This window comes from Eublepharis macularius, chromosome 7 (genome assembly GCF_028583425.1).
Source record: "Eublepharis macularius isolate TG4126 chromosome 7, MPM_Emac_v1.0, whole genome shotgun sequence".
Taxonomy (NCBI): domain Eukaryota; kingdom Metazoa; phylum Chordata; class Lepidosauria; order Squamata; family Eublepharidae; genus Eublepharis; species Eublepharis macularius.
The window spans coordinates 114530279-114555245 of NC_072796.1; the positions used below are offsets into that span (position 1 = coordinate 114530279).

A 24967-nucleotide genomic window follows, 5' to 3' on the forward strand; every position below is an offset into this window, starting at 1 on the left:
AACATTCTAACATACTCTACAATCCACTCTGCACGGTTCTTTTCTAATGCTCTGGAGGGTTTTGTATCTAGTCTGGTGGCTGCGGCAGGCATTGATGATGCCACTCACAGTCAATCACTCTTAGAACACCACAGTCACTGGTTTCCTGTGCCACTAGTGGCCACTGTGCCACAGATCGACCATTTTCAAAGTAATACATTCCTTTTATTTAACAGTACCTTGTCACTCCACCAAGTTACTGCCACGTGCAAGGCGTAATCACAGCAAACTTTGGGGTCAGCCCAGCCTCTCCATTTCTCATAGGCTTCAATAAGAGAACAGCCTTTCTGAGGAACTGCAAAGTCAATGATCATTGTGGTTCCTCCTGCTAGGGCAGCCTAAAAACAAACAAACAAAAAGCAAGTCAGCACTGGCTATGGATGAAATTACTGCAAGGAGATCCTGTGCTGCAGATATGTTTTTAGGTTCTTGCCACTTAGCTACATCAAAATAAAAGCAGAGCTTCAAAAATGTATATATTTCCAACTTTCACCATTCTTAAATTCACCTCAGATTAGAGTTCCCATCATGCTCTGCTGCTTAATTTTTCACTTTGAGAGTTTTCTCTATTATAATTCATGTAATTGTGCAAACAGATCTGACAGGTGCCACGATGAGAGAGAGTTTTAGGTGGGTAGCTGTCTGTACTAAAAGAGCAAAATTTGGGTCCAGTAGCACCTTAAAGACGAACTAGATTTCCAGTTTTGACTCTCGAAAGCTCATGTCCTGGAAATCTGGTTGGTCTTTAAGATGAGAAATAGGACACTTTAATTGCCACCCTGAAGAGTATGCCAGAAGTTCTCTAATTTCAGCTTGAACTATTTACTCTTGGGTGTCCTAGTTCCTGAGGAAAGAGAACTAGCAATGTATAATGGGTAGAGTATCAGAAGGATCTTGAGATCTGGGTTCAGATCCCCACTCTGCCATGGAAATTTGCTAGGTGACCTTGGGACAGTCACACCTCTCAGCTTAACCTATCTCACAGGGCTGGTGTGAGGATAAAATAGAGAAAGAGAGAACAATGTATGCCACTCTGAGCTCCTTGAAGGAAGGGCAGGGTAACAATGGACTTAACTAACTAAATACATCTACATCAGATCAAGATGGGTAGCTGTGTTTGTCTGTAGCAGTAGAAAAGAGCAAGAGTCCAGTAGCACCTATAAGACTAACAAAATTTGTGGTAGGGTATGAGCTTTTGTGAGCCACACAAAGAAGTGAAGAAGTGAGCCGTGGCTCACAAAAGCTCATCCCCTACCACAAATTTTGTTAAATCTGCAGCAAGTGGCCTTTTTACAGAGATGACGAATATTGTCATGTATGTTCAGCCAGATGAAATACATGGTATTAAATTCATACATAGGAGCTCCATTGTAGGACCCCCCTCTCCTGCCCACTTCTTTGATTCTAGGTTCTGTACTGCTGTCTGTGCTGGTTTCGGTTTCACACTCTACCTTCTCAGTCAATGCAGTTGTAAACAAATAGATTTTATAGAGCAGACGTGGACTTAGTGGCAGCAAACAGGATCATTACCAGCTTAGTTAGAAGGGATTGCTTATCAAGCTCTGCACTGAATTTTTGGTGGGTGGTGGCAGAAGCTCAGCGCTGCAACCAAGGTTTGTCATGGGAGAGTCTGCAGCACTGAGCCATTGCTGAGCCTTACCAACCAGATGGTCTATAGAATGGGAAGAAATGAGCCAGAAGCACCTTAGGCATACAATTAAAGCAGGAGCAGTTTCCCCTATGCCTGCTGAGCTGGAAAAACAAATCTGCGTATCAGCAGAACAGTGATGGAGGTAGAAGTGATGACTTTGAAATATGGCACCTGCAGTGCAAAAGAGCTTTGCTTGAGAAACCAAGGCCCTGTGGGATGCTGAGGAATCCATTTGAAGCTCCTTAAAATGTGTCTCTCCATAGAGAGGGCAATGGGGTGGAGAGAGTGTAACCTGGCTGCAAGTGATCCCCAAGTAACAGAAAGGAGTCAAGAACAGGACAGAGAATATGAAGCAGAAGGGGTGCAGAACTGAGAAGCAAAAGGGACGAAGTGAATGAGATGTGATGGCAGATGAAGCTCAGGGTTAATGATTGCAGCATAACACACACAATTGAAATGCACTGTTGGCTTCTTAACAGTCTGTAGCCCTCAGGGAAATCCCAGTGCATTAATGTTTGGAAGTCCCTGAATTCTTCTGATCAAAATAGAGAACAGCTTGGAAAGAAAGAACAGGACATGAAGAAGACTGAAAATATTCTCTCATATAGGATATCATATATAAAAATGACCAAGAAACAGAAATAAGATTAACGTTATTTAACTAAAATTTAGGAGACCCAGATTTGAATATCAACTCTGCCATGGAAACTTCCTGGATGATCTTCGGGCCAGTCACTCTCTCTTAGTCCAGACTATCTCACAAGGAGTGATGCAAAGATAAAATGGAGGATAAGAGAATGAAGCTGTAAGCTGCTGTTGAGTCCCCGTTGGGGAGAAAAGCGAGCTACAAACAGGGCTTCTTTTCAACTGGAACGCGGTGGAATAGAATTCCGGAACCTCTTGAAAATGGTCACATGGCTGGTGGCCCCGCCCCCTGATCTCCAGAAAGAGGGGAGTTGAGATCTAAACTCCCCTCTGTCTGGAGATCGGGGCGGGGCCACCAGCCATGTGACCATTTTCTCCAAGGGCAACCCACTGAGTTCCACCACCTCTTTTCCCAGAAAAAAAGCCCTGGCTACAAATATCCAAATAAATAAAACAAACTGTTTTGTCTGTCTCCCAGCAACAGATTTTTGTCTCAGCCATATTTCTGTTCTGTCAGCCAATTTTTAAACCTGTAATTTCTCTCATCATCTACATTCTGTAAGATCCAGGCTGAGTATACCACCACTTCGTTGTTTTCAAGGCATTTCTATTTATTTTCCAGTGCATCTTCATCTCCTCCACATTCTAGATTGAAGAGGGCATCCTTAAGCTCTGAGTTAGTCTAGCTTTATTGCACATCAGCCAAAAGCCAGCCTACCAGAACCAGGTTAGAGACTGAACCAATATTTTGGAGCAAAGAAATCAGTTTTAGGTGGGATGGCACTCTCCTGAAAATATCAGGCTTCTAGTTTAGAATTGCCACTGGCAGACCGGGCACTTAGTTGCCTGCATGGGGCTGTCCATGAAGACAGCTTGAAAAGTATGGCTGGTGCCGAATGTTGCTGCCAAATTAGGCAGGTTGTAAGGTCACAAAGTTCTATCTTGCTGACATTAAAACCATCACCAATTTGTCTCTTGGCCCTACTCAAGGTGATTTCCTTGACCTATAAAGCACAAAATGGTCTGGCTGAGACTCTCTAGGTTACCTATCAACTTTTCCAGCAATCCTAGCCATAAAGCCTCTCTCATTAATTTTGGGGCAGAAGAAGCACTAACGGGTTTGAATGACTGTTCTCTCTATTGCTCTTCTTGCTAGCCTTAGAAAATCAAACTTTTTTTTTGCCATTACAGCTTTTCTACCGTGCTCTGTGGATTTCAAGGCAATGTTAAATGAGCATAGTCCAAGGAATTGTGGATGTTTAGTCAGCAGAGGTTTGTGAGCTGTGTTTATCAGGCTTGTCACACCTTTTCATTCTGATTTGCTTCAGCTTTACAGTTAGATTTTTATTTACCAAAATGCAGTCCTTTGATGTCATGTACTTAAATACAAAAATGGTTTGCAAGCATTTTCAAAAAGATACACAAGGGAGTATCTACCTTCTTCCTGCTCTAATGCCCCACAAGGTCTTTTTTTAAACATCTGCAAATAGAGATATGCCACGCTTTTAATTATTACACTGAAAGCAAACATTTAAATTCACTTTTGCAATTAAGCATGGTATGAAATTGACCCCCTCCCTGTGATCCTGGTGATTAACTCTGCATTTTTAATGATTGCCTAGAACAATAATTATACAAAATGACATTAAGTATTGCATGGTCAAAACACAATGTCAAAGGACCCCAGAATTGCAGGCTTGTTTGTTCTGCCCTTTGAGTAATGCATTACCTATTTCAAAGCTGACCTGTCACCCCTTCTGTTGTATAGATAAAAATTATTTCCTTGCGGTTTCATAAACAACATGATTGAAAATTAGGATAAATTCTGTGAGAAGAGAGATTAACAGATCGAACTGATTTAGTATTTCCTCATAGGGAAGGAGCTCAAGTTCCTTGATCATTTTGGTTGCCTTTTGGCACCATTCCCAGCTCTGCAATATGCTTCCATGTATAGTATTCCAAAGGCAGTCACACCACAGCTCTGTATGTGGACTCTTTTAATCATTCCTGGCATAGATTTTCTGCAACTGCTGCCACACACGAAATTAACATTTTTATTGAGTTAACCTCTATGACCCCAAAATCGTATTCCTAATCAGTCACCCCCAGGTTTCACCCATATATATGTAAAGTTAGCTTTTTTTGACCCCTATTAGCACCACTATACACTTTTTTACATTGAACCCCATGGTGTTCACTTCAAGTAGACCCTGTCTTGTATAGGGCTGGTTTATCTCAAAACATTCTCCGTTGCCTAACAAAAATAAACCCTTTCCCCTGTTACTACTGTCTCATCCATACTCTTGCATGTGGAACAGGTAATATTTCCGAAAACACTATTCTGGAATCTTGAACGTCCTGCCTACAAACCTAAAATTTTCTTTCAAGATCATCCAGAAATCAGTAAGCAGAGTAAAGCTTGAGAGGCAGGAATTTCCTGCATATCCTCTCATGATGTAGTATACCGAACCTCCTGAAATCTACTCTTGGGGTGTGGGAAGTGAGCCCACCCCCAAAGAACAGCATATGGGTGTGTAAAGTGTGGCTTTAATACTCTGGAATAGCATGGCAAAAAAGCCCCCACTCCGCTGTCCATCCAAAGACAATGTAAGCATCATGCTGCTGGAGGGGTGTAACTTGTTGGATTGGGTGTTTCTCTGGATGGCCTCCATTATTTATGTCAGGTAAATGTTATTGGCAGGGATCATTTCGTAGAAAAAGAGCTGGAGGAACTCATTAGCACAACTCATTAGCATATGACACGCCTCTTGCCATCACCAGAAGTGTCATTAGTATAACTGATCTGCATATGCCACACTCCCTGACATCACCTATTCTGGCTGTTTTGGACCCAATCCTGGTCATTCAGGGCTGAAATTGGGCTCAAAATGGCAAAAAGGGGCTGAAAATGGCTGAAAAGGGGCCCAAAATGGTCAGGATTGGGCCGCTGCTGAGCGGGAGAGTGATCCACCACCCGTCAGAGGCCTGATCCAGGCTGTTTTGGACCCAATCCAGGTTGAAACGGGCCCAAAATGGCTGAGAGTCTGGTGGGTGAGGCCATGTGACATGTGACCTCTTTGGGGAACTGCTGGAACTGCGTTCCTGTGCGTTACCCCTCGAAATGAGCCCTGGTTATTGGGTATGTTATTTTTTTTATCGTAAATTGGCCACTGCTTTAAAAAAAGCAGAGGCAGGGGATTTTAATAAATGAAGCATAAAACAAGACATTCTAAGGAAGGAAGAAAGGGAAGGAGAGTCAGTTAGGGACTCTGTATTATTTCCACAATTAGACATCAACCAACAGTAGCCTTACTCCTTTGCATAACTTCTGCCAAAGACTAGCTGACCTTGGAATAGGGTGGTCTCTGGCTAATTTTTTACAAGCTTGTCTGATTTCGGTTTTCTTTAAACATTACACGTTATTTATTTTAAATGGGATATTCCCTTGCGGTAAGGTTCATAACCCTAACTCAGGAGGCAGTAAGTATCATAGGCTGATTTCCCAGCAATCCTCTTCATCAAACGAGAGCATAATGCAGACGGGATCATAAATAGAAACACAATGGATTGGATCCTGCAGATTCAGTATGCTGTTGTGAAAAGGCAAGGAATGTTGTCTCACTTTCAGAGGGCTGGCATCACAGAGGGCAAACACACAGCATGTATAGACAACAAAAATTCCCATGGGGCGAGCTGATTCCTAAACATAGTTACATCTTTCTAAGCCCATTGAGAATTTATGTAAGATGTTTTACAGATGGTATCTAACACCGGACAGACTTGCTAAAATGTATAAAAACATGTCAAATAAGTGTTGGAAATGTGGGAAACATACAGGGACATTTTTTCATATGTGGTGGTCCTGTAAGGAGGTGCATAGATTTTGGATAATGGTGCACAGTATTATTGCAAACTATTTTACAGATTTCAATTCCCCTTAAACCAGAGACATTTTTGCTAAACTGTATGCCAGATATGAAAAAAGAACTGAAGCGCTTCACAATTCATGTAGTAACAGCGGCCAGAATTTTATTAGTGTCTTACTGGAAATGTCAAATAATACCTCAGCAAGAGGAATTAATAGTGAAGATAATGGACACTGCAGAAATGGACAAGTTAACTTCATTAATGAAAGGACAAATGGAAGAAAACTTTTTTGTCCCATGGACTTCCTTCTACAAATGGATTAAAGATAAATATAAAGACTAAAACGTAGTAAGGCAATACTACAAGAAATATCAGAAATCACAGTCAATTTTGTGTTAAGATAAAATATGAGATCTGGAGAACTAGAATGTTGATATAAGCAAGCCTAATGAAATTTTTGTATTCTTTTTTCTTGCTTTTTTTCCTTTCTCTTTTTCCATCTTTCTTTCTATCTATATGGAAAACCAATAAAATATATGTTTTTTAAAAAAGAATTACTAAATAATTAAAGAACAACGGGCCAACTAAATTTACAATCATGGATAGAACTACAGCTAATGATATATCTACATCATAAAAATAGGAACTGTTTGGGGTGGGTTTGAGAAGATTTTGTTACAATTTTTTTTTAATTCAGGCCAGTAATTTGGTTGATAAAACTTGAGGATTTCTTTTGCGTATCTTTCCAGGCTAAAAAGGCTCAAAGACCTGGGATGAGAATGCCAATACTTCTATTTTAGGAATAAAAGGTCCTTTTGGATCTTAGAAGTTTCCAATGTTTCTATGATTTTCCTCTCAGCTTGCAACTTTGGAGATATTTTACTTCCCATCAATTTATGCTTTTGTTCCAAACTGGTTATTTTGGAGATGATTTCCCCTCTTGCCCTTTCCTTCTCCCTTTTATAGGAAGAGGCCAAAGATATGATTTCCCCCCTAGCTACAGCTTTCATTGCATCCCATGTTATTGCAGAATTGACTCCACAGTCAGCATTATCTTTAAAATATGCCTGTATAGAGGATGTAATTTCTGAATTTTTAGAGTGAAATGTTGAATCTCCATCTTGCAGTATTAGTATCTTCCTTGCACATTTTTAGTACACAATCTAACCAGGAATTCTTTGGCCAATGGATGCAGAATGAACCAGATCTACTAGATTTCTAGAAATTAAGATGTAATCTATTCTGGTATGAACATCATCGCGTGCAGAATAGTAGGGATAGTCCCGTTCTTTAGAATGTTGAACTCACCATATATCTTCCAATCCAAATTTGCCAAAGAAAGATTTAATTCAGAAGGGCCTTTAGCAGTATTTGTTAAATATGCTTACGGCCTGGTCCTATCTATTGTGTTATCAGCTATGAGATTAAAGTCACCACTAGGGGTGTGCAAGCCAAAAAATTTCGGCTAAAGCTGAAAGCCGAAAGCCGAAAGAAGAATCCCTTTCGAATAAGCCGAAAGCCGAAACGGCCAGCCGTTTCGGCTTTCGGCTTTCGGCTTTGTTTCGGCTTTCGGCTTTCAGCTTTTTCAATGGGAAAATGCCTCCGTCTTCCCGGACGTCTGGGGGAGGCATTTTCCCACCGAATCAGCCCAAAATTGGTGGAGACCTTCCTCTAACCCCTCTCTAAAAACTCCCCAAGTTTCAGACCGATTGGACTTTGGGGGGCCATGTTATGGCCCCCCAAAGCAGGTCCCCCTATCCTCCCATAAGAAAGCGAAGGAGCAACATATTGTTAGCATGCTGCTGCTCATCTTCTTTCATGGCCTCCCCAAGTAGGTGCTCTGCTCTCATCTCTACCACTGACAGCTGGGGGAGGCTTGTCTTGCCAGGGGTGGCATTTTGCATGCAAAATGCCCCCCAGCCCTCAGGGGCCCTTCTCCCACCCCTCCTCCCACCCCCCACCAAGGCTCAGACTGCTCCCACTTGGGGGGGCCATTTCATGGCCTCCCCAAGTAGGTGCTCTAATCTCTACCACTGACAGCTGGGGGAGGCTTGTCTTGCCAGGGGTGGCATTTTGCATGCAAAATGCCCCCCAACCCTTTGGGGCCCTTCTCCCACCCTTCCTCCCACCCCCCACCAAGGCTCAGACTGCTCCCACTTGGGGGGGCCATTTCATGGCCTCCCCAAGTAGGTGCTCTTTTCTCTACCACTGACAGCTGGGGGAGGCTTGTCTTGCCAGGGGTGGCATTTTGCATGCAAAATGCCCCCCAACCCTCTGGGGCCCTTCTCCCACCCTTCCTCCCACCCCCCACCAAGGCTCAGACTGCTCCCACTTGGGGGGGGCATTTCATGGTGCGCCCCCCTGCTGTGTATCCTAAAGCTGTTCAAGAAATAAAGTGTTTTTGACAGGAATTGTGCTTTTGTGATTCTCTGATGTTAAGTGAGTTGTGTTATTTTTGTGTAAGATACAGCTTTAGGATACACAGCAGGGGGGCGCACCAAAGGGCATGGCAGCAGTATCTTACACAAAAATAACACAACTCACTTAACATCAGAGAATCACCCCAAAATATTGCTGTCAAAAGCACTTTATTTCCTTAACTGCTTTAGGTTACACAGTAGGAAGGCACAACAGGGCATGAAAGCAGTGTACTACATAAAAATAACACAACTCACTTCACATCAGAGAATCACACAAACGCAACTGCTGTCAAAAACGGTGAAGTGGGTTGTATTATTTTGTGTAGTACACTTCTATCATGCCCTTTGGTGCGCCCCCCTGCTGTGTATCCTAAAGCTGTTCAAGAAATAAATTGTTTTTGACAGGAATTGTGCTTTTGTGATTCTCTGATGTTAAGTGAGTTGTGTTATTTTTGTGTAAGATACTGCTGCCATGCCCTTTGGTGTGCCCCCCTGCTGTGTAACCTAAAGCTGTTAGAGAGAGGTTAGAGGAAGGTCCCCACCAATATTGGGCTGATTCGGTGGGAAAATGCCTCCCCCAGACGTCCGGGAATACGGAGGCATTTTCCCATTGAAAAGCCGAAAGAAAGCCGAAAGAAGCCGAAACGTTTCGGCTTTTCTCTCGTTTTCTTTTTTTCTTTCGGCTAGCCGAAACGTTTCGGCTTTCTCCGAAACGTTTCGGCTAACCCGAAAGAAGCCGAAACACTTTTGTTTCGGCTTTCTTTCGGCATTCAGAAAGCCGAAACGCACATCCCTAGTCACCACCTATTAAGAAATCACTCATACCAAAAGAGATCAATTTAGAGAAGATCTCATTCAAAAAGGAAATTTGATTACAGTTTGGGGCATAAAGTGATGCAAGAGTAATGTCTTTCCTCCAAAGAACATGTAAGAAAGAGGTAATGACCTTGTGGGTCTAATTCAGTTTCTTTAAGAGAGAATCTACCTTTTCTGGAAAGCAGGATTGCCACCCCATGCAGTTTAGTAGATTCTGCCTCATGAAATTGCTGGGCAAACCATCTGGCTAGAACCAGGCTAGAACTAGGCTTAAGATGTGATTCTTGGAGGAACACAGTGTCTAGTCTTAATTTAGTGAGATTGGTTTGAATTCCTTTAAGTTTAATTTTATTTTTTAGCCCTCTACAATTCATAGATAAAAGTTTAACTTTATTAGCTATTGACAAATTCATTAATGAGAACAGGAATCAAAAATTTTATCCATGTTAATAATGATTCATATTGATAAATGGATTGGCTGTTGGAATCTTTGGGAAAATCACTAAAATTACTCATAATTTGTAACGGAGGACCATTTGGATGCGCCACTCCAGCTACTTTCATTGAAAGAGGCTGTGGATTCCTTTGGGGATACTGAGAGCAAGAACAGTGTTCCAAGAAATTAATTTGCAAATAGGATTGACAATAGTCACCAGTAATTGCATATTAATAAACTCATATCTGGTTAGTAGTTAATTAAATAAAACTGAGAAGGAAAAAAATTAAATCATTTGTTAAAACAGAATACTTCATAACTCTATCAATGGCCAGAATGGATACATTTACCCTTTGTATTAGGAATAAGTAGTGGAAAGAAGACAGTAAAATAACTACCTTTAGATAAAATTTGGTTAATCTAATGAATGAGCAACCATAACAGCTGAGATGACCAACAGGTAAAAATATTGCAAAAACATCCAATAAGACTGTGGCAACACTAAACATTAGTTAAAAAAGCAAACACATTGCTGAACAATGAATTAAAAAGGAGAAGAATAAAACAACCTTTTATAACTAATAACAGGCTGGCCCAAAGCCTCTTGACTGTCTGTCAGACAGAGCAGTTCTCAATTAACCCACTGCAAAAAAAGGAAACTTAACAAACAAAAAAACTGAAAAAAAGGATCCCCTAAGGGGTCCATCCTCCAGGAGACTGGAGAAAATCCGGAAAGAAGGAACTGTTTTCCTCTACCGGAGGCTTCAAACCTAAAACCATAAATAGCTCAAACTACAAACTATAAGAACCCCCCAGCCCATCTTAAATAACCTAATATGTCATTAACATTAAGAATAAATTTTCAAGAATAGTCTGTGCCATACTCATTATTGAGGTCATGGTCTCTAAATAAGAGCAGGATCTGTTGCCTCAGAACAAATCAGGAACATGACGAAAGACTCTTGATCTCTTTGTGCTGCGGAGGACATTAGCACATCTCTTCAGAGACTCAGTACTATTGTTGAGATGCACATACTATTGGAGAATCTGCTTCAATTCGATTGGAGTCAAACCAAATAGACTGTAACATCACTTTCTTCTCTTCACTCCCTGTCCTTCGCTTACTCTGATCTCAGTTACCTCGATGATTAATATGATCCATGGTTATCAAAGATGCACAGAAGTGAAAGAATGATTCAGGATCAGGCTATGATGTGAAAGCTTAAAATCAAAATATTAGAAAGTTACTGAATTGGCTTTTGTTTCATTTCTGAGAGGTCAAGATGCTGTCCAGTTTACATTTCTGTGACTTATTAGAGATTTCCATTGATATATCCAGATTCAGAGATTCTAGCAAGCCATGACCCATGACCACATCAGAAGCAGTGAGAGTTTTTCCCTGGATGTTTACCGCTACGTTGCTTGAAGTTGCTTGCAGCAACTATTAGCTGCTGTGAGTGTCCTTGTAACAAACTTCAGTTTTCTGCGCTTTGAAAGGGACTCAGCAGAAAGATCAGGGAATACATAGATCTTGTATTCTGTAAATGGAAGGAAACCACTGGAGTGCGCAAGCTGCAATATTTTCCTCTTTGTCCTAGCATCTGGGAATTCAGCTGGTATTTCCCTAGATCTAGTGAGCTGGTTAGTAGTTAATTAAATAAAACTGAGAAGGAAAAAAATTAAATCATTTGTTAAAACAGAATACTTCACAACTCTATCAATGGTAAGCTGACCTAGCCAGCATGTTTGTGTCAAAGTTTGCAACATTCCTACTACTCAGTTGGATTTTTGGGGGGTAAAAAGCCATTATTGACAATAGTAGAGGAGATAGAACTGAGCAAAGACAGCACTCCCCCTCCAAACACATTATCTAGGATAGGGGTCCCCAACATGGTGCCCGTGTGCCTGATCACACCTTTTCTGGCATGTGCCTAGTGTTTTTAGAAAGTAGGCCAGATTTGGGGGGGGGGGGTGCCCAGAAGGGCTTCTGATTGGCTAAGCAGATTTTTTAAAATTCTGCTTTGGGAGCAGCCTCCACTTCAGCTAAAGGATCTTCAGGGAGTGACTGAAGGCAAACTGTGTATCTGCAAAAAACATAAAACATTAGGTTCATTTTAAAAGGTGTCCTGTTAAACAGAGCTTCTGCTTGAAGTGCTCAAGAGTTACCATTAGAATTTTGCATAAGCTCACTCCCTGACATTCGGTGGTTGGCTTTGCCTCCTGCAATGGCTATTTTGTGGTTGGGCCCACTACTATGAATCCAAAGGTGCCCACAGGCTCAAAAAGGTTAGGGACCCATGATCTAGGGCTTAGATGAGTGATAGGGATATGCCAATAACTGGATGCCAGACCACTTTGCTCCACCCTCACAGCTGGTTCTTTATCCAGCCGTGGCAAATTCGTGTGCTGGCAGTATCACTGGGGCTGGTGGTGTGGGAGGAGGTTACTGGCAGGGATTATACCAGTCATTGCCTCTGAGACTTGCACATTTGCCAGCCAGGTCAGTAGTGAACTCCTGCAGTGCTGGCAAGATTCTTGGCCTCATTAGCTCCCTGTGTATCTGCCTAAGTACAGTATTTGTCTTCCTCTGCCTTTGCTTCTGTCTGCACATTCTTTGTAGAATGCTTGCTCTGGGTTTAGATGATCTGTGGGCCATCACTAAAATTGCATTATTTTTAGGTAGGCCTCCTCAGTATTTAAGAACAGTATGAGAGGTAGGAAAGCAGGAGATTACAGTTTTTCACCACATAATCTGTTAACTAGGGGAAAAATTAACATACTGAATTTCTAAAGCAGTTGCTAAATGGATGGGAGCTTTGCTAGAAATAAAATTTAGCGCCACTAGCCCTGATGTTATCTACCTGAAAACGTGGAAATCTACTCTGGCTCCATCAATGCATTGCTCAGTTCTGTTCTGCTCGGTCCTCTTAAAGTAAAACTCAAAAAACAAAATCAACGCCTTTACAAAAGGTGGGAGAGTGTCACCACAGTTCATAAAAAGGCATTTTATAAAGCTAATGACTCTTATAATTTACATTTGAATCCTCTGAAGTGTGTGGCAGAGAATGTACCTGTGATACTCATTAAGCAGACTTGGACAACTGGAGGTTTGAATCCAAGTTTCCCCCAAGTAAACACATCATACCAGCTTTTGCCCTGGCAATGTAGAATTGAGTGTGATTACAGAATTGGAGAATGGACTCCTCTAACAATCCCTTTCATTGGAATGGGCGAAGACCCATAAATGTACTTATTTGAAGAAGAATCTTCTTGTATAACTTCGAGTCCTAAGTACACAGCCTTCGGTCCCTCTGTTCCAAGGATGTACAGATCCTTAAACAAACTGTAACATTTACAGGAGAATCAAAGCAAGGAGATTAAATCCCAGGGCAGAAGGGCTGGGGTTAATTGAAAATGGCTGATACAAAGGCGCTGCTGTGGGTGAAATCCATTTCTGCCTACAACAGGATGAAGATTGCACCCCAAGCTAAAATGGGATAACTGGAAGGGGAGGAAAGAGCCGCCCAGGCAGGCTTACCTTTGTTCCTTGATAGAAGTCGTCTTTAGACTGAGTTCCCATGAAGGGGAACTGCAAGTGGGTGTGGGGGTCAATTCCTCCAGGCAGAACAAGCTTGTTGGTAGCATCCACCACCTGGAGCCCAGTAGGGGATCCTGGCTTCAGCTCCGGCCCCACTGACTGCACGACCCCATTCTCAATGTACACATCAGCCACTTGTGAGTGGTCGTCATTCACAACTTTCCCTCCTTTGATCAAAATCCTCTGCATGGCTGGCTGCTTTTTCCTTCTCCCTGCCTGAACGTCTGCAGAAACTCTTTCTAGGAAAGCAGCAGCAAACCTTGTAACCTTCCCTTCCGCTGGCCCCAGACTATGTAACTTTACCCTCAGGGAAGGGGTGGATTTTTTGGCAGTATCTAGAGCTGGTGGTTAGGCTGAATCCCCTGGACAGAGAGGAGGGGCTACTTCTCAGAATGTTACGTTGTCTAATGTCAATCCTAGAATTGTTTATGCTCTGTTTCAGCATTTCTTCAGCTTTGTATTGGATTTTTGCTAATGTTATGTCTTTGAAAACCTGCATTTATTTATCCTATGGCATTGTTTATTGAAATGTCCTTGATATACTTGTATTTTAACTGTGTAAATTTGGATGTTTTTAGTATTGTTAATTTATAATAGCTGTTTTATATATTTTAACCTTTATGTATTTGTAATCTGCCCTGAGCCTGCTGAAAATGCAGGGAGGGCGGAATAAAAGTCATAAATAAATAAATAAATATTGCCTGTGCTAATATAATCTGCCTTGAGTCTCAGTGAGAAAGGCAAACAAATAAATGACATAAGCAGGGCTTTTTTTCAGGGAGAACGCGGGGGAACGGAGTTCCGGAACCTCTTGAAAATGGTCACATGGCTGGTGGCCCCGCCCCCTGATCTCCAGACAGAGGGGAGTTGAGATTGCCCTCCGGAGGGCAATCTCAACTCCCCTCTGTCTGGAGATCAGGGGGCGGGGCCACCAGCCATGTGACCATTTTCTCTGAGGGCAACCTACTGAGTTGCACCACCTCTTTTCCCAGAAAAAAAAGCCCTGGACGTAAGTATTTTTCTTGCATCTGTGAAATTATTGCTCTAACATTCAATAATAGTGGGAGATGAGTATTTGAAAAACAAGTTCTCAGCTTTAGAACAGACTCTCCTTCAGCGTATCACATTACTTTCTCTCAGTCAGAATTAGCAGCATACTTTACCACAAGCATCTCATTTCCTGAACTGCTCCCTGAAGTATGTGCTATCTGAAGGGAAGGGAAAGAGCAATTTTTTAAAAAAAAGTTTGCAGACCTTTACTGTGGATTTGTCAGTTTCCAACAGGTTATGACCTCAGTGTTTAAAGGACCCAAGTATTACGAGAAGTATTAAATTACCAAGAAAATGTACATTTTACTCCCAAGGTAATATGCCTAGATTTGCAAACTCAAGATATATATTACTAGTTTCAGTAGGTAGCCATGTTGGTCTGCAGTAGAACAGCAAAGATTCAAGTCCACTAGCACCTTAAAGACAAACAAGATTTCATTCACAAATTTAGAACGATGAACCGCCCAGGGCTGAATAGGAACATAGGATTCTTACCTTCCTCACCACAGATGCTGATTTTCTGCACTAAGCATTTCTCCCCTGCTCTGATCAAGCTGATTACATTTTGCACTGCACCTTTGCATCCTGGCTCCCTTCTTTGCAACACCCCTCCCACATTCCGACTGGGATCTCTGTTCTTGCTTGTATCTGACGAAGGGAGCTTTGACTCACAAAAGTTTATACCCTGGAAATCTTGTCAGTCTTTAAAGTGCTACTGGACTTAAATCTTGTTCATCCATTGGGTTGAGGGGTTTATGCAGGGGGTGGTTGAGGTCAGAAGTACTTTCAGTAGGAATTTAGTTTCAAAAAAGAATTTCAATTTCTTCCTTGCTGAGGCAACACAACCCTATTTTTTAACATTGTGTTTAGGGCTCAATTAGTTTTAGCGCTTTGTCATTTCCCATGAGTAACTTTAAAGGACTGCTATAGGCCCGTAGCCTTTTTTTTAAATTTAAAGATTAAAGGTTCATCAATAAAGACCACCCCCAAATTGAACAAATGAATATGAAACAAAGGGGTAAACATCTGAAATTATAGGAGATATAGCAAATGTATGTCGAGAGAGGCTAGTAAGCAAAATGCTGGTACAGCAGGTCTTCAAGAAAGCAAGCAACTTTTATCTTGACAATGAAAATTCATCAGACAAACAAAAATTACAGTGCAGTGCAGTTCGGACCATGCCATGACCAGGAAATGTTGTATCCTCCAGTGCACCTTTTCAAGCGCTGGAACAGCCCCCCACCCGCTGCTTTAGCACTTGAAAAAGAGGGGGGAGAGTGCTTGAGCAGGATTAGGCCACTACAACATTTTCAATGGCCAGATTCATTTCTAAAGTGTCAGCATCCATGGTTCAGACCAGTGGTCTCTGCAACATCTAGTTTTGCCATAAGCCTATTGACTTCAATGGACTCACAAGACATCATTATCTTGCTGTCAGGCCCTCTTCATTTGACATAGTGTGTTTTTCTGATGTTCTTTAGGAACTTTAGTTCTGTTAGGAATTACAGATAGCATGTAGGTCAAGTCTTCTGACCATGTGTACTGCACAAATACATTACATAAATATATACACACTGCCATCCTAAGTAGAGTTTAACCCTTTTAACATCATTGAAGTTGATGGGCTTAGAAGGGCGTTAACTGCTTAGTAGGGTAGCCAGGCCAGTTCCAGAGGTCCTCAGAAACAGTTTAGGGTCAGAGCCTGGGATGGGGACGCATTGAGATTGGGTCAGTTCCTACATTGTCTTGGAAGGTGAGGTTTGATCATTTCACCTGGAAACAATATCAAACAGTGAGCAACACTGGTTCGTTCTCTCCATTTTTCTCCTGCTGCTTACTGAATTGTGGGCAGGCAATGGAGAGCAGGAATCTGGCAACCCTATTGCTTAAAAGAGTAATATAAGTTTGCAATCTAAATGCTGTCTTCAGTAATATTCTTAATGGGGTAAGCATCATCCCTGAAGGGTAGAGTATACTCTCCTCTCCCCTACACCGTAACAATGCTTATTTATCTTCAGAAAAATAGCCAATCGAGTGGAATCACATTGTATAGTTCAAATGAAGCATTATTGCCAGAGAAGGGGAGACGGAGCTGTACGTACAGCACCAGCCTATCTGAACAAATGGCCTAGGGCTTAGAATTAGATATTCTATCAACTGTTGCTAAAATTGCCTTGAGTTCAGGACTCGAGAGCCTTTTAAACTTATATGATGAACAGAAAAGATGGTTAATACCCCTCCCTCCACAAATCTATATGCTATGAAAAGTTTCACCTATTGAATTTGTTGTGCAGTTGTTAAAAGGCACAGGAGCTCTACCAGAAAAAAATGGTAACACTAGCCTTGATTCTATTCAGTAAAAAATATGGAAATATGAATAGCAAACATGCACTGTCCCAATATATGTCCCAAGCATACCTTGGAAAAAAGGTTGCTTGCATTTTGTTCTCTAAACTAAACTCAAAAAAGAAAGCTAACTACTATCAGCATGTTGTTGTGGTTAGAGTATTGGACAAGTATCTGGGACAACAGGTCTGAATCTCCACACTGCCATGAGAACTTGCTGGGTGACCATGAAGCAGTCACATACTTGCAGCCTAACATACCACACAGGGTTGCTGTGAAAAGAAAATGGAGAAGAGGAAAACGATGTAAACCACTTTGTCCCCACTGGGGAGGAAAGAGGTATAAATAAATAAAATAACCTTACCAAAAAGTCACTACAGTTCATAAAGGTACTTGCTAAATCTAGTAACTTTTCAAATTTGTCATTGTGTCTGTATCCTCAAGAGAACATCCTTATTTTAGCTTCTCTAGCCCTGGCCTGGACAGCCCAGACAAGCCCCACCATGTCAGATCTCAGTAGCTAAGCACGTTGGCTTTGGTTAGTCATTGAACAGGAGACCTCCAAAGATCAGGGTCACTATGCAGAGGCAGGCAATGCCAAACCACTTCTGTTAGTCTTGCCTTGAAAACCCCAGCAGGGATTGCCATAAGTTGGCTATGACTTGATGGCACATTCCTCCTCCACCACCATCTCTGAGGTAGGATTGGTTGAGTGTGTGGTTTGTCTAAGACCCCCCAATGATCTTCATGGGCATCTGGAGATTTAAACCCGTTTCCCACATGCAAACTCAAACGTTTTAGCTACTACATTGGATTGGCTACCACCCTGGCAGTGTAAAGTAAGATCTAACTGTAGAATTTGGTAGAATGCTAAATAATCTCATTAATTGTTGTAGTCAAAATAAGACCCATAAGTTTTCTCCTTTGAAGAAGCATCCTGCATTTCACTCTTTCAGTGTCTTAAGACAATCTCAGGTCCACTTGCTCTAATGATGAGATCCATTGAACTAGCCTCAACAAAAATAAGTACCCCCCCCCCCCGGTTTTTCTCATTGCCCCATGTATATTGCACAGTGGTTTAGAACGACAGTATCCATGATCGTTAGAAAATAATCCACAAAACCCAAATGATCTCCCTTTCCCAAGCATCTTAACTTCTGTATGCAAGACTAAGGCTGGGATTCACCACAAACGGCATCCGTATTTACAATTAGAGTTGTTTAGTGCCACTGGTAAATTTCAGTTTTAAGCAGGAGCATACTTGCTTCAGTGGTTTGAGACAGAAAATTCAAACACTGTAAATTCAAGACACACATTTGAGAATATATCTTAAACAATAAAATCATCTGAATGGAAAAAGATGAATTCTGCAAAAATGGCATCTTGAATATGTATAGGGAAATGTTGTGTGGGTAATACATGCTCTCAAATCAGAGAGTCAGTGTTCTGTACAGTAATACGTTTGACTAGCCTAGAAGTGGGATAATGACCCCTCTGTCTTACAGAATATTTATCCTCGAGCTACGTTACCTGTAACAGCAAACCATCATCATCTGCAATGAGTGGCGAGGGCGAGTTGCTTCGGGGAAGGTTCGAAAACCAAAAGACAAGGGTAGTAAACTTGTGTAGCCCAAGAACAGAAGAAGAATCCTGCAGGATCTAACCAGTGGTCTATCTATTCCAGCATCATACTTCACTCAGTGGCCAGCCAGCTGGAGAGCCAACGGACAGGGCAAAGAGGCCAGGCCTTCCTTTGCTGCTGCCTCCTTGCACTGGGTTCCAGCTTCCCTGTATCTGCACAAGCCCTTTGTTTTCGGTCATGTGGCAAGATGAGACTCCATAAACAAAAGCCACATAATATCTTTTATTAAGACCAACTCAAAATAATATTTCATTCTGGTCAATCTTAATAAAAGGTACCATGGCGCTTTTGTTTTTGGATTTTGCTTTGGACCAATGTGCTTAACTGCAACCTCATGAGATAACCTTTTCTGTTGAGATCCACGGAGAACAGAACTGTATGGAATATTAACATACCTTGTTGAAACTAACACACTGATGGGTCTAGTTGAACAGTAACTGTGGTATTTGGTAATGGCCTTCAGCACCTGAACCAGGATAGTGAATCATTAGAGAAAACTGGCACACATCCCATACCAAAAATCACTTACCTTGCCTGTAACATAAAACTGTATCTTTATACTCAGGGCTGTAATCTGAAGTTTCTTCTCCTGTGAAAACAACTGTGCAGTGCTATCCACTTTGTAGATCTACTGCAGATCACAACAAGTTTGCGTTTGGATTTTCACGTGTAGAGGAATTTTGCTCACAGTGAAGACGTTGCATATCTCCCAACTTGGGGACCAGTAGTTTGAACACAGAATCCAATTAAATGGTTACATGTCTATGCTCCTCCTGGCTGGATGTTTTGCTGTCCCTCTCAATGCTTGCACATTTCCTCTACTTACAGTAAACATTATTCACTGTGTTACTCCACAACCCGCATTGTGAAAATTTGCCATGACAATAATTTAGTGTGCACAGAGAATGATTCACTCAACCAATTTGTTATGGGTTGAGCAGAATTATCATTGGGGGGTGGGGGGAACAATCCATCCCATTACGAGAGTTTTCTGAAGCAACCCTTAACATAGCAATCTCATGTAGGAATTAAAATGCAATATATTGCTTCAAACTATGCAGTGCAAATGTGGTATAAATGCTATAAGATGTCCTGATTATGACTATGAGCCACTCCATTTCTTGCTGGTTAAGTACATTTACAGTCTTCTGTACTTTTTTTTTATAAAGGCTGTGCACAAGTGAGTCCTTGTCTGGAGAGGTTTGAATGAGGAGTTGAGATCCAGAAAGAAAAGACTAAGAGAGGAGCTGCTGATAGGCAAGAAGGGGCTGGAGGCATCTGGACCTGTTGAGGGTAGTGCCCCAGTTATCCTAACTGGCTCCTGCTCATATACTACCTCCCACTCATCCTACACCAAACCTGATTGGAACCCCCACCCCCACCCTTCCTTCCCGTTTCTATCCAAGGTGAAACCACTATGGCTTTCTTTCCAACTGAAAAAGAGCTATAAGCAACTGAAATGAAAAGCTGAAACCCGTGAAATTACTTTGTCCTTTGAATTTGGATACTGAGTCCCCTGTTGTAAGATTGATGGCTGCCTATTATCATGGAGCAGAATGAGGAAATATGTACGCATCTGAGTACAAGACAGAACAGTGCTTCCTATTTTCATTCTTGTGGGGGACTGATACAAGTGTCCCGTGTATCAAGAAGTTGGGAACTTCTAGTATAAAGTACAAAACAAGCCACGTTTTGTACAGCCTGTTAACACTTGCATGCTGGTGTGGGGCATATGACTATTTTAGATCACTAGGCCATGTCCACATTTTACAAACACACCAAAGGAATTAACAAACTATTCAGTCTACCACACTCCCGTATTTCCCTAACAGTGTCAAAGTAGGTAATCTCCCAACAGAGAAACGTGTATTAATTTCACATTTGTGAAATTCTCTCTCACATTCTTAATGGTCTTTGACTAAAGTATCACCTTCAATTTGATTTATACCATGTTTTCTACTTGTGTTTAAAAATACTCAATACATTTTTTTTAATTTGATACATATTAAAACATTGTCAATGTTCCCGACAGCATAACATGACAAGAAATCCACAAGACTTTAAGCATGCTTTAAAATGACATTCAGCAAAATTATGTGAAATTTAATAAATAGCACACAGTCACACAAATACACTTTTCGTACTAAATCATTAAGCCTATTAGACTGGCAAAGAATAAATAGAACAGCAACTGACAAATTTTTCAACCTCCTTAAAAGATGTAGATTCTCGATATGATCTAGTAATAACAAACACCCACTGGTCACAAAACTGAAAACTATGAACATTTGTCTCCCAATGGCATGTTTTGCATCGACAACGTGATGAAACAAACAAACAAAAACCCCTTGAAATACACTGAATTTTTTTTTTAAAAAAAGCACAACTGATGCCAGATAAACCAGCTCTTAAATACAATGAATAAATAGGAAATTAGTAAAGCAAATTCAATTGCAGAAACAATGACTGATGAAAGCAAGAACTTAAGACCAGAGCCATAGAAATATTTATATATATAATAATAATTGCTGTATTAGAGAATAGTAAAGTGATAGTGCTTGTGCACTAAGCTCTTCAGAGACTTTAATATAATTTTAGTGCAAATCCCTTTAGACCAAACAAATTAAAACCCTATTAGGGAAAAGATCCATTAGCAGTTGGAACATATTTTCTTGAGTAACATGTACCTGTTTCAGCTTAAAAAACCCACATTATATACAAGAATTAATGCATATTTTAACTGCTTCAGTCATCTATCTTGAAAGACAGATGGAAAAGTTACTTTGAATTTTACACCTTATTTGGTTGTACCATACTAGAGCAACTTATTAAAGTCAATGTTATAAAAACTACAAAAGATTTTTTTTGCCATCAGTATATCTAAGTTAACTGCTTTCTGAACTCTTAAAAGAAAAAAATATATAGCGTGTTGGAGAAAGTCTCTCACCCCTTTGAAAAAGCTCAACATGATGACATTCAATAACAATTAGAGAAAATATTATAAACCACAAAAGGAAAAAATATTTAGAAATAATCAGCATTTAGTATGTTCAGTTAAAATTATATTGGCAATAGTACATTGGATTTGACTTCAAAGGGGAATAAATATTCTGTACAAACTAGCCAGTTAACCTGGAGTGAGTGTCAGGCAGCCAAAAGTAGTTGAGCAGCCAACTTTCTGTTGTGAATTACACACCACGTTAAACCTATCTGATGTTGAGGATCATTTCCCATGTTATCTCATCCTGTCTTAATCCTTAAAGTATGTGAAAGGGAACCAGGAACAGATGCATGCTAACCGTCTGCAGTTCTTCAACATGCAAACCGTCAGATGACAGTCTGAAATATGCATATTGCAGAACTCCTCAAAGATCTTTTGTTGCTTGCTATTTCTTACGTCATAAAGATGCTACGTAGGGTCACTTCTCTGAACAAGCTTTAAAAAAACAAAGCATAGCTGTGACAGAAGTCCTCAGAAGATAACCTTTAAAGAATAACCACATTGTAAAAGATGTACATTATGTATGCTGAATTGGGAAAACTTTTGCATTAAATGCCCACATGACAGATTCGTTAAGTCATGCACAATGTTTTTAAGTATCATGATTTGCCCTGGATTCTTTTTTTGGAAACAACACGCCCCCCCCCCCCCAGTTTTCTTTATGAAGTACAAAACAATCACCAATATTGCTCCAACTTGCATACAATCTCAACCATTCAATCCGTACTCTTAACAAAGTAGCAAAGCCTCATCATCACTAGTTTCATTTTTCAGTGTTGCTTCTAAGCAAGTGTCAGGTATCTGAGCAGTATGTACCATCCCACAGCGGTCACAGGGACCATCCCGATTACAGGATCGTGTTCCATTATGTGTTGTACTATACGGCTGTCGAAGCCCTTGTCCTTGGTCTGAGGTGAGATCAAGCAGAGGTCTTGAGCAGTCATTCACGTCAAAGTCCGATGCTACATCAGAAACTGGAATTAGCATTTCAACATCATCATCTTCATCTCTTCCTCCACCAACTCCATTATCAAGCTGTCTCAAAGGACTTTGGCTCTGATTTACTGAACTTGATCTCCCTAAAGTGAAGCGTACCCAACGTAACCCTTGAGTCATGCGACTGAGTGCACTAGAGAACTGATGGCGTCCTGGACTGGAACTTGGGTGTTCTGCACTCGCTGCTTCCCTTCCGCTATCCGCACTATTGCTGGCATTCTGAACTGAGGAAGTTCCACAGACAACAGTGGCTTCCACTGCAGTCACAGGAGGGACTTTTTGAGGCAAAGTAGCAGCAATCCCACCAACTGCGCCTGCTGCGTCTCTTCGTTCGGTTTCTGTGTCCGTATCATCAGACTCCACTGAAAAGAGACTTCGGTGAGAGCCAGTTCTTTCACCTTCTCTGTTAGCACCCTGGCTGGTAATGTCATCTCCATCTGATGACACTAATGCCAGGGATCCAGAATGACGAGATCTTGCAAAATTAAAGATTCGGTTCCAAATATTAGTTGATCGTCCAGCAATTGGAAGCCTAATGGAGGTAAACCCAAGCTGGGATCGCACTGCCAGTCTCAAATTTTCTAAAACCGAAGCCTGAAAAAAATATTGATAGATACAAGTTAAAGGCTGTGGAGAAAAAATACACACGCACAAACCTAAGAAGAACGCAGAACCTATTTCATTTCTCCTGGCCGACTGTTTGCTGACGTCGGTTCATAAAGGTGCAATCTGTGATTCCTTATTAAAATATGTCAACAGAAAATAAAATTGGTCCTGCCTCTGAAACTACCATTTTCATTAAACAAACTCATTCAGGTATCTTGAGTTCTCTCTAAACCTCCCAAACTGCTTACTAGGATAGTGCTGGTGGCCAAATTAATCCGTACCACTGCTCTGCAAATCCAGCCATTGCTTCTTTCTGTGGAACAATGGACTGGCAAACTCTTGGGCCTGGGCAGCAGGGAGAGACTCACTTGTAACAGGAGCTCTTCAGAGAAACCTAGTCCTCATCTATAATATTTTCAAGGGTTGTAAAGTTATACACACTTTTAAATTTGTGTACCCAGAATAATAGGCCTAGTTTTTCAGTGTTAAGTCTGAATACCCTTTTAACAATTTCTTCAACATGTTCGTAACAGACAAGGCTATTTTGCCTAATTTAAATAATAAATTTGTGAAAATATTTTTTTGAAACAAAGTTCTGTTAGAGACAAATACCTTGCATGGGGAAGTATCACACAAGTGCATGCCTAAGGCCACAGCCCCAAAGGGCTAAATTAAGAATTTCAAATAATGGTAGGAACTGGAGAGCATTATACAGTAAGGTTAAGCGCCACCATGTGGTGGCAAAAAGTAGAAGAATGTGGGAAAAATTTATTGGCAGCACATTAAGAACTCAAAGGTGGGTTGGCAGTCTTACAGAGCAGAAATACTTAGAATTATTAGTACCTATATCATTACCAATAGAAAACATATCTACTGATACAAAAATGTAAGGTAGAAGCATGAATATGCAGACAAACTTCTTATAAACATACAAGGAAATACATTTTTCCAATGGCAACATCAGTGACTGTGCAACTTAGTTAGCTTCATTGTTTTATTTCTTTTCTTAGTACTGTAACACCCTGTAGTGTTTTGATATAGTTTTCCAGTTTCCTTGTGCTGTAGTGAAATGAGATTGTATTTTGATAAGCAAAGATCTTTTCCTTTTAAAGATTTCAGACTGTGGTGAAAGATCTTACCCGGGGCGTCTGACTGCTCATCCATGCTACAGACAAGAACCTCCTGACTGGGCTACAACAAGTAGCTGGCCAGGGAGGAAGTCAGGTGTGAAGCACAAGTATACAAGTATACAAACACCTTCTCTGCCTGAAGCAGCTGCAGGCTGAGAAAGAAGGACATAGCCTGAGTGCTGATGGCTACCAAAGAAAGCAGGAAGCGGGACAAGCCCCCTCAAACACACACACCCACACACACACACAGATTCCCCTCCACAACTTGGGCAAAGTCAGTGGGAAGGAAAGGGGCTGGGGGAATCAATTACAAGGACTACCAGAGTAATCTGGAGATCAAGTTAAACTTTACAACACTGAAAACATTGAACTCTGTAAATTAAGTATCATAAAAACACATTATCCCATATTGTTGCCCAAATTGTTTAAACAATAAACATACCCTTGAAACTATGTTGTATAGTCTACAGTATACTATTATACTATTGTGACAAACATTTTAATGCTGCAGTTTAAAAAAGCATTTCACTCATTTAAGTGAGAAAATATTTCACAGATACTATTTCAGAGCTCCACAAAGTTTCCATTGGAAAATTAAAAAAAAAAAAAAACTTGAACACCTCCCTGCCATCCCTTAACATCTTTATTGACTTCATGAGATATGTTGTCACCACTATTAAATATCGGTCAACCAACTGACAATAACTGATTGATGTACCAAACA

General features: G+C 40.9%; 2 protein-coding genes across 4 annotated transcripts in view; both read right to left on the bottom strand.

The window, feature by feature from the left end:
• Positions 1 to 13786, bottom strand: part of DPYS (dihydropyrimidinase) — a 51505-nt gene extending 37719 nt beyond the window's left edge. For both annotated transcript variants that reach the window (XM_054984545.1, XM_054984546.1), the window contains exons 1-2: positions 13413 to 13786; positions 219 to 377 (exon numbers count right to left, since the gene is read on the bottom strand). In XM_054984545.1, coding sequence (XP_054840520.1) covers positions 219 to 377; positions 13413 to 13661 — 408 coding nt within the window. In that variant the 5' untranslated portion in view covers positions 13662 to 13786. The remainder of the gene's footprint in view (positions 1 to 218; positions 378 to 13412) is intronic.
• A 6806-nt stretch (positions 13787 to 20592) lies between these two features.
• Positions 20593 to 24967, bottom strand: part of LRP12 (LDL receptor related protein 12) — a 54235-nt gene continuing 49860 nt past the window's right edge. For both annotated transcript variants that reach the window (XM_054985810.1, XM_054985809.1), the window contains one exon: positions 20593 to 23101. In XM_054985810.1, the coding sequence (XP_054841785.1) occupies positions 22241 to 23101 (861 nt within the window). In that variant the 3' untranslated portion in view covers positions 20593 to 22240. The remainder of the gene's footprint in view (positions 23102 to 24967) is intronic.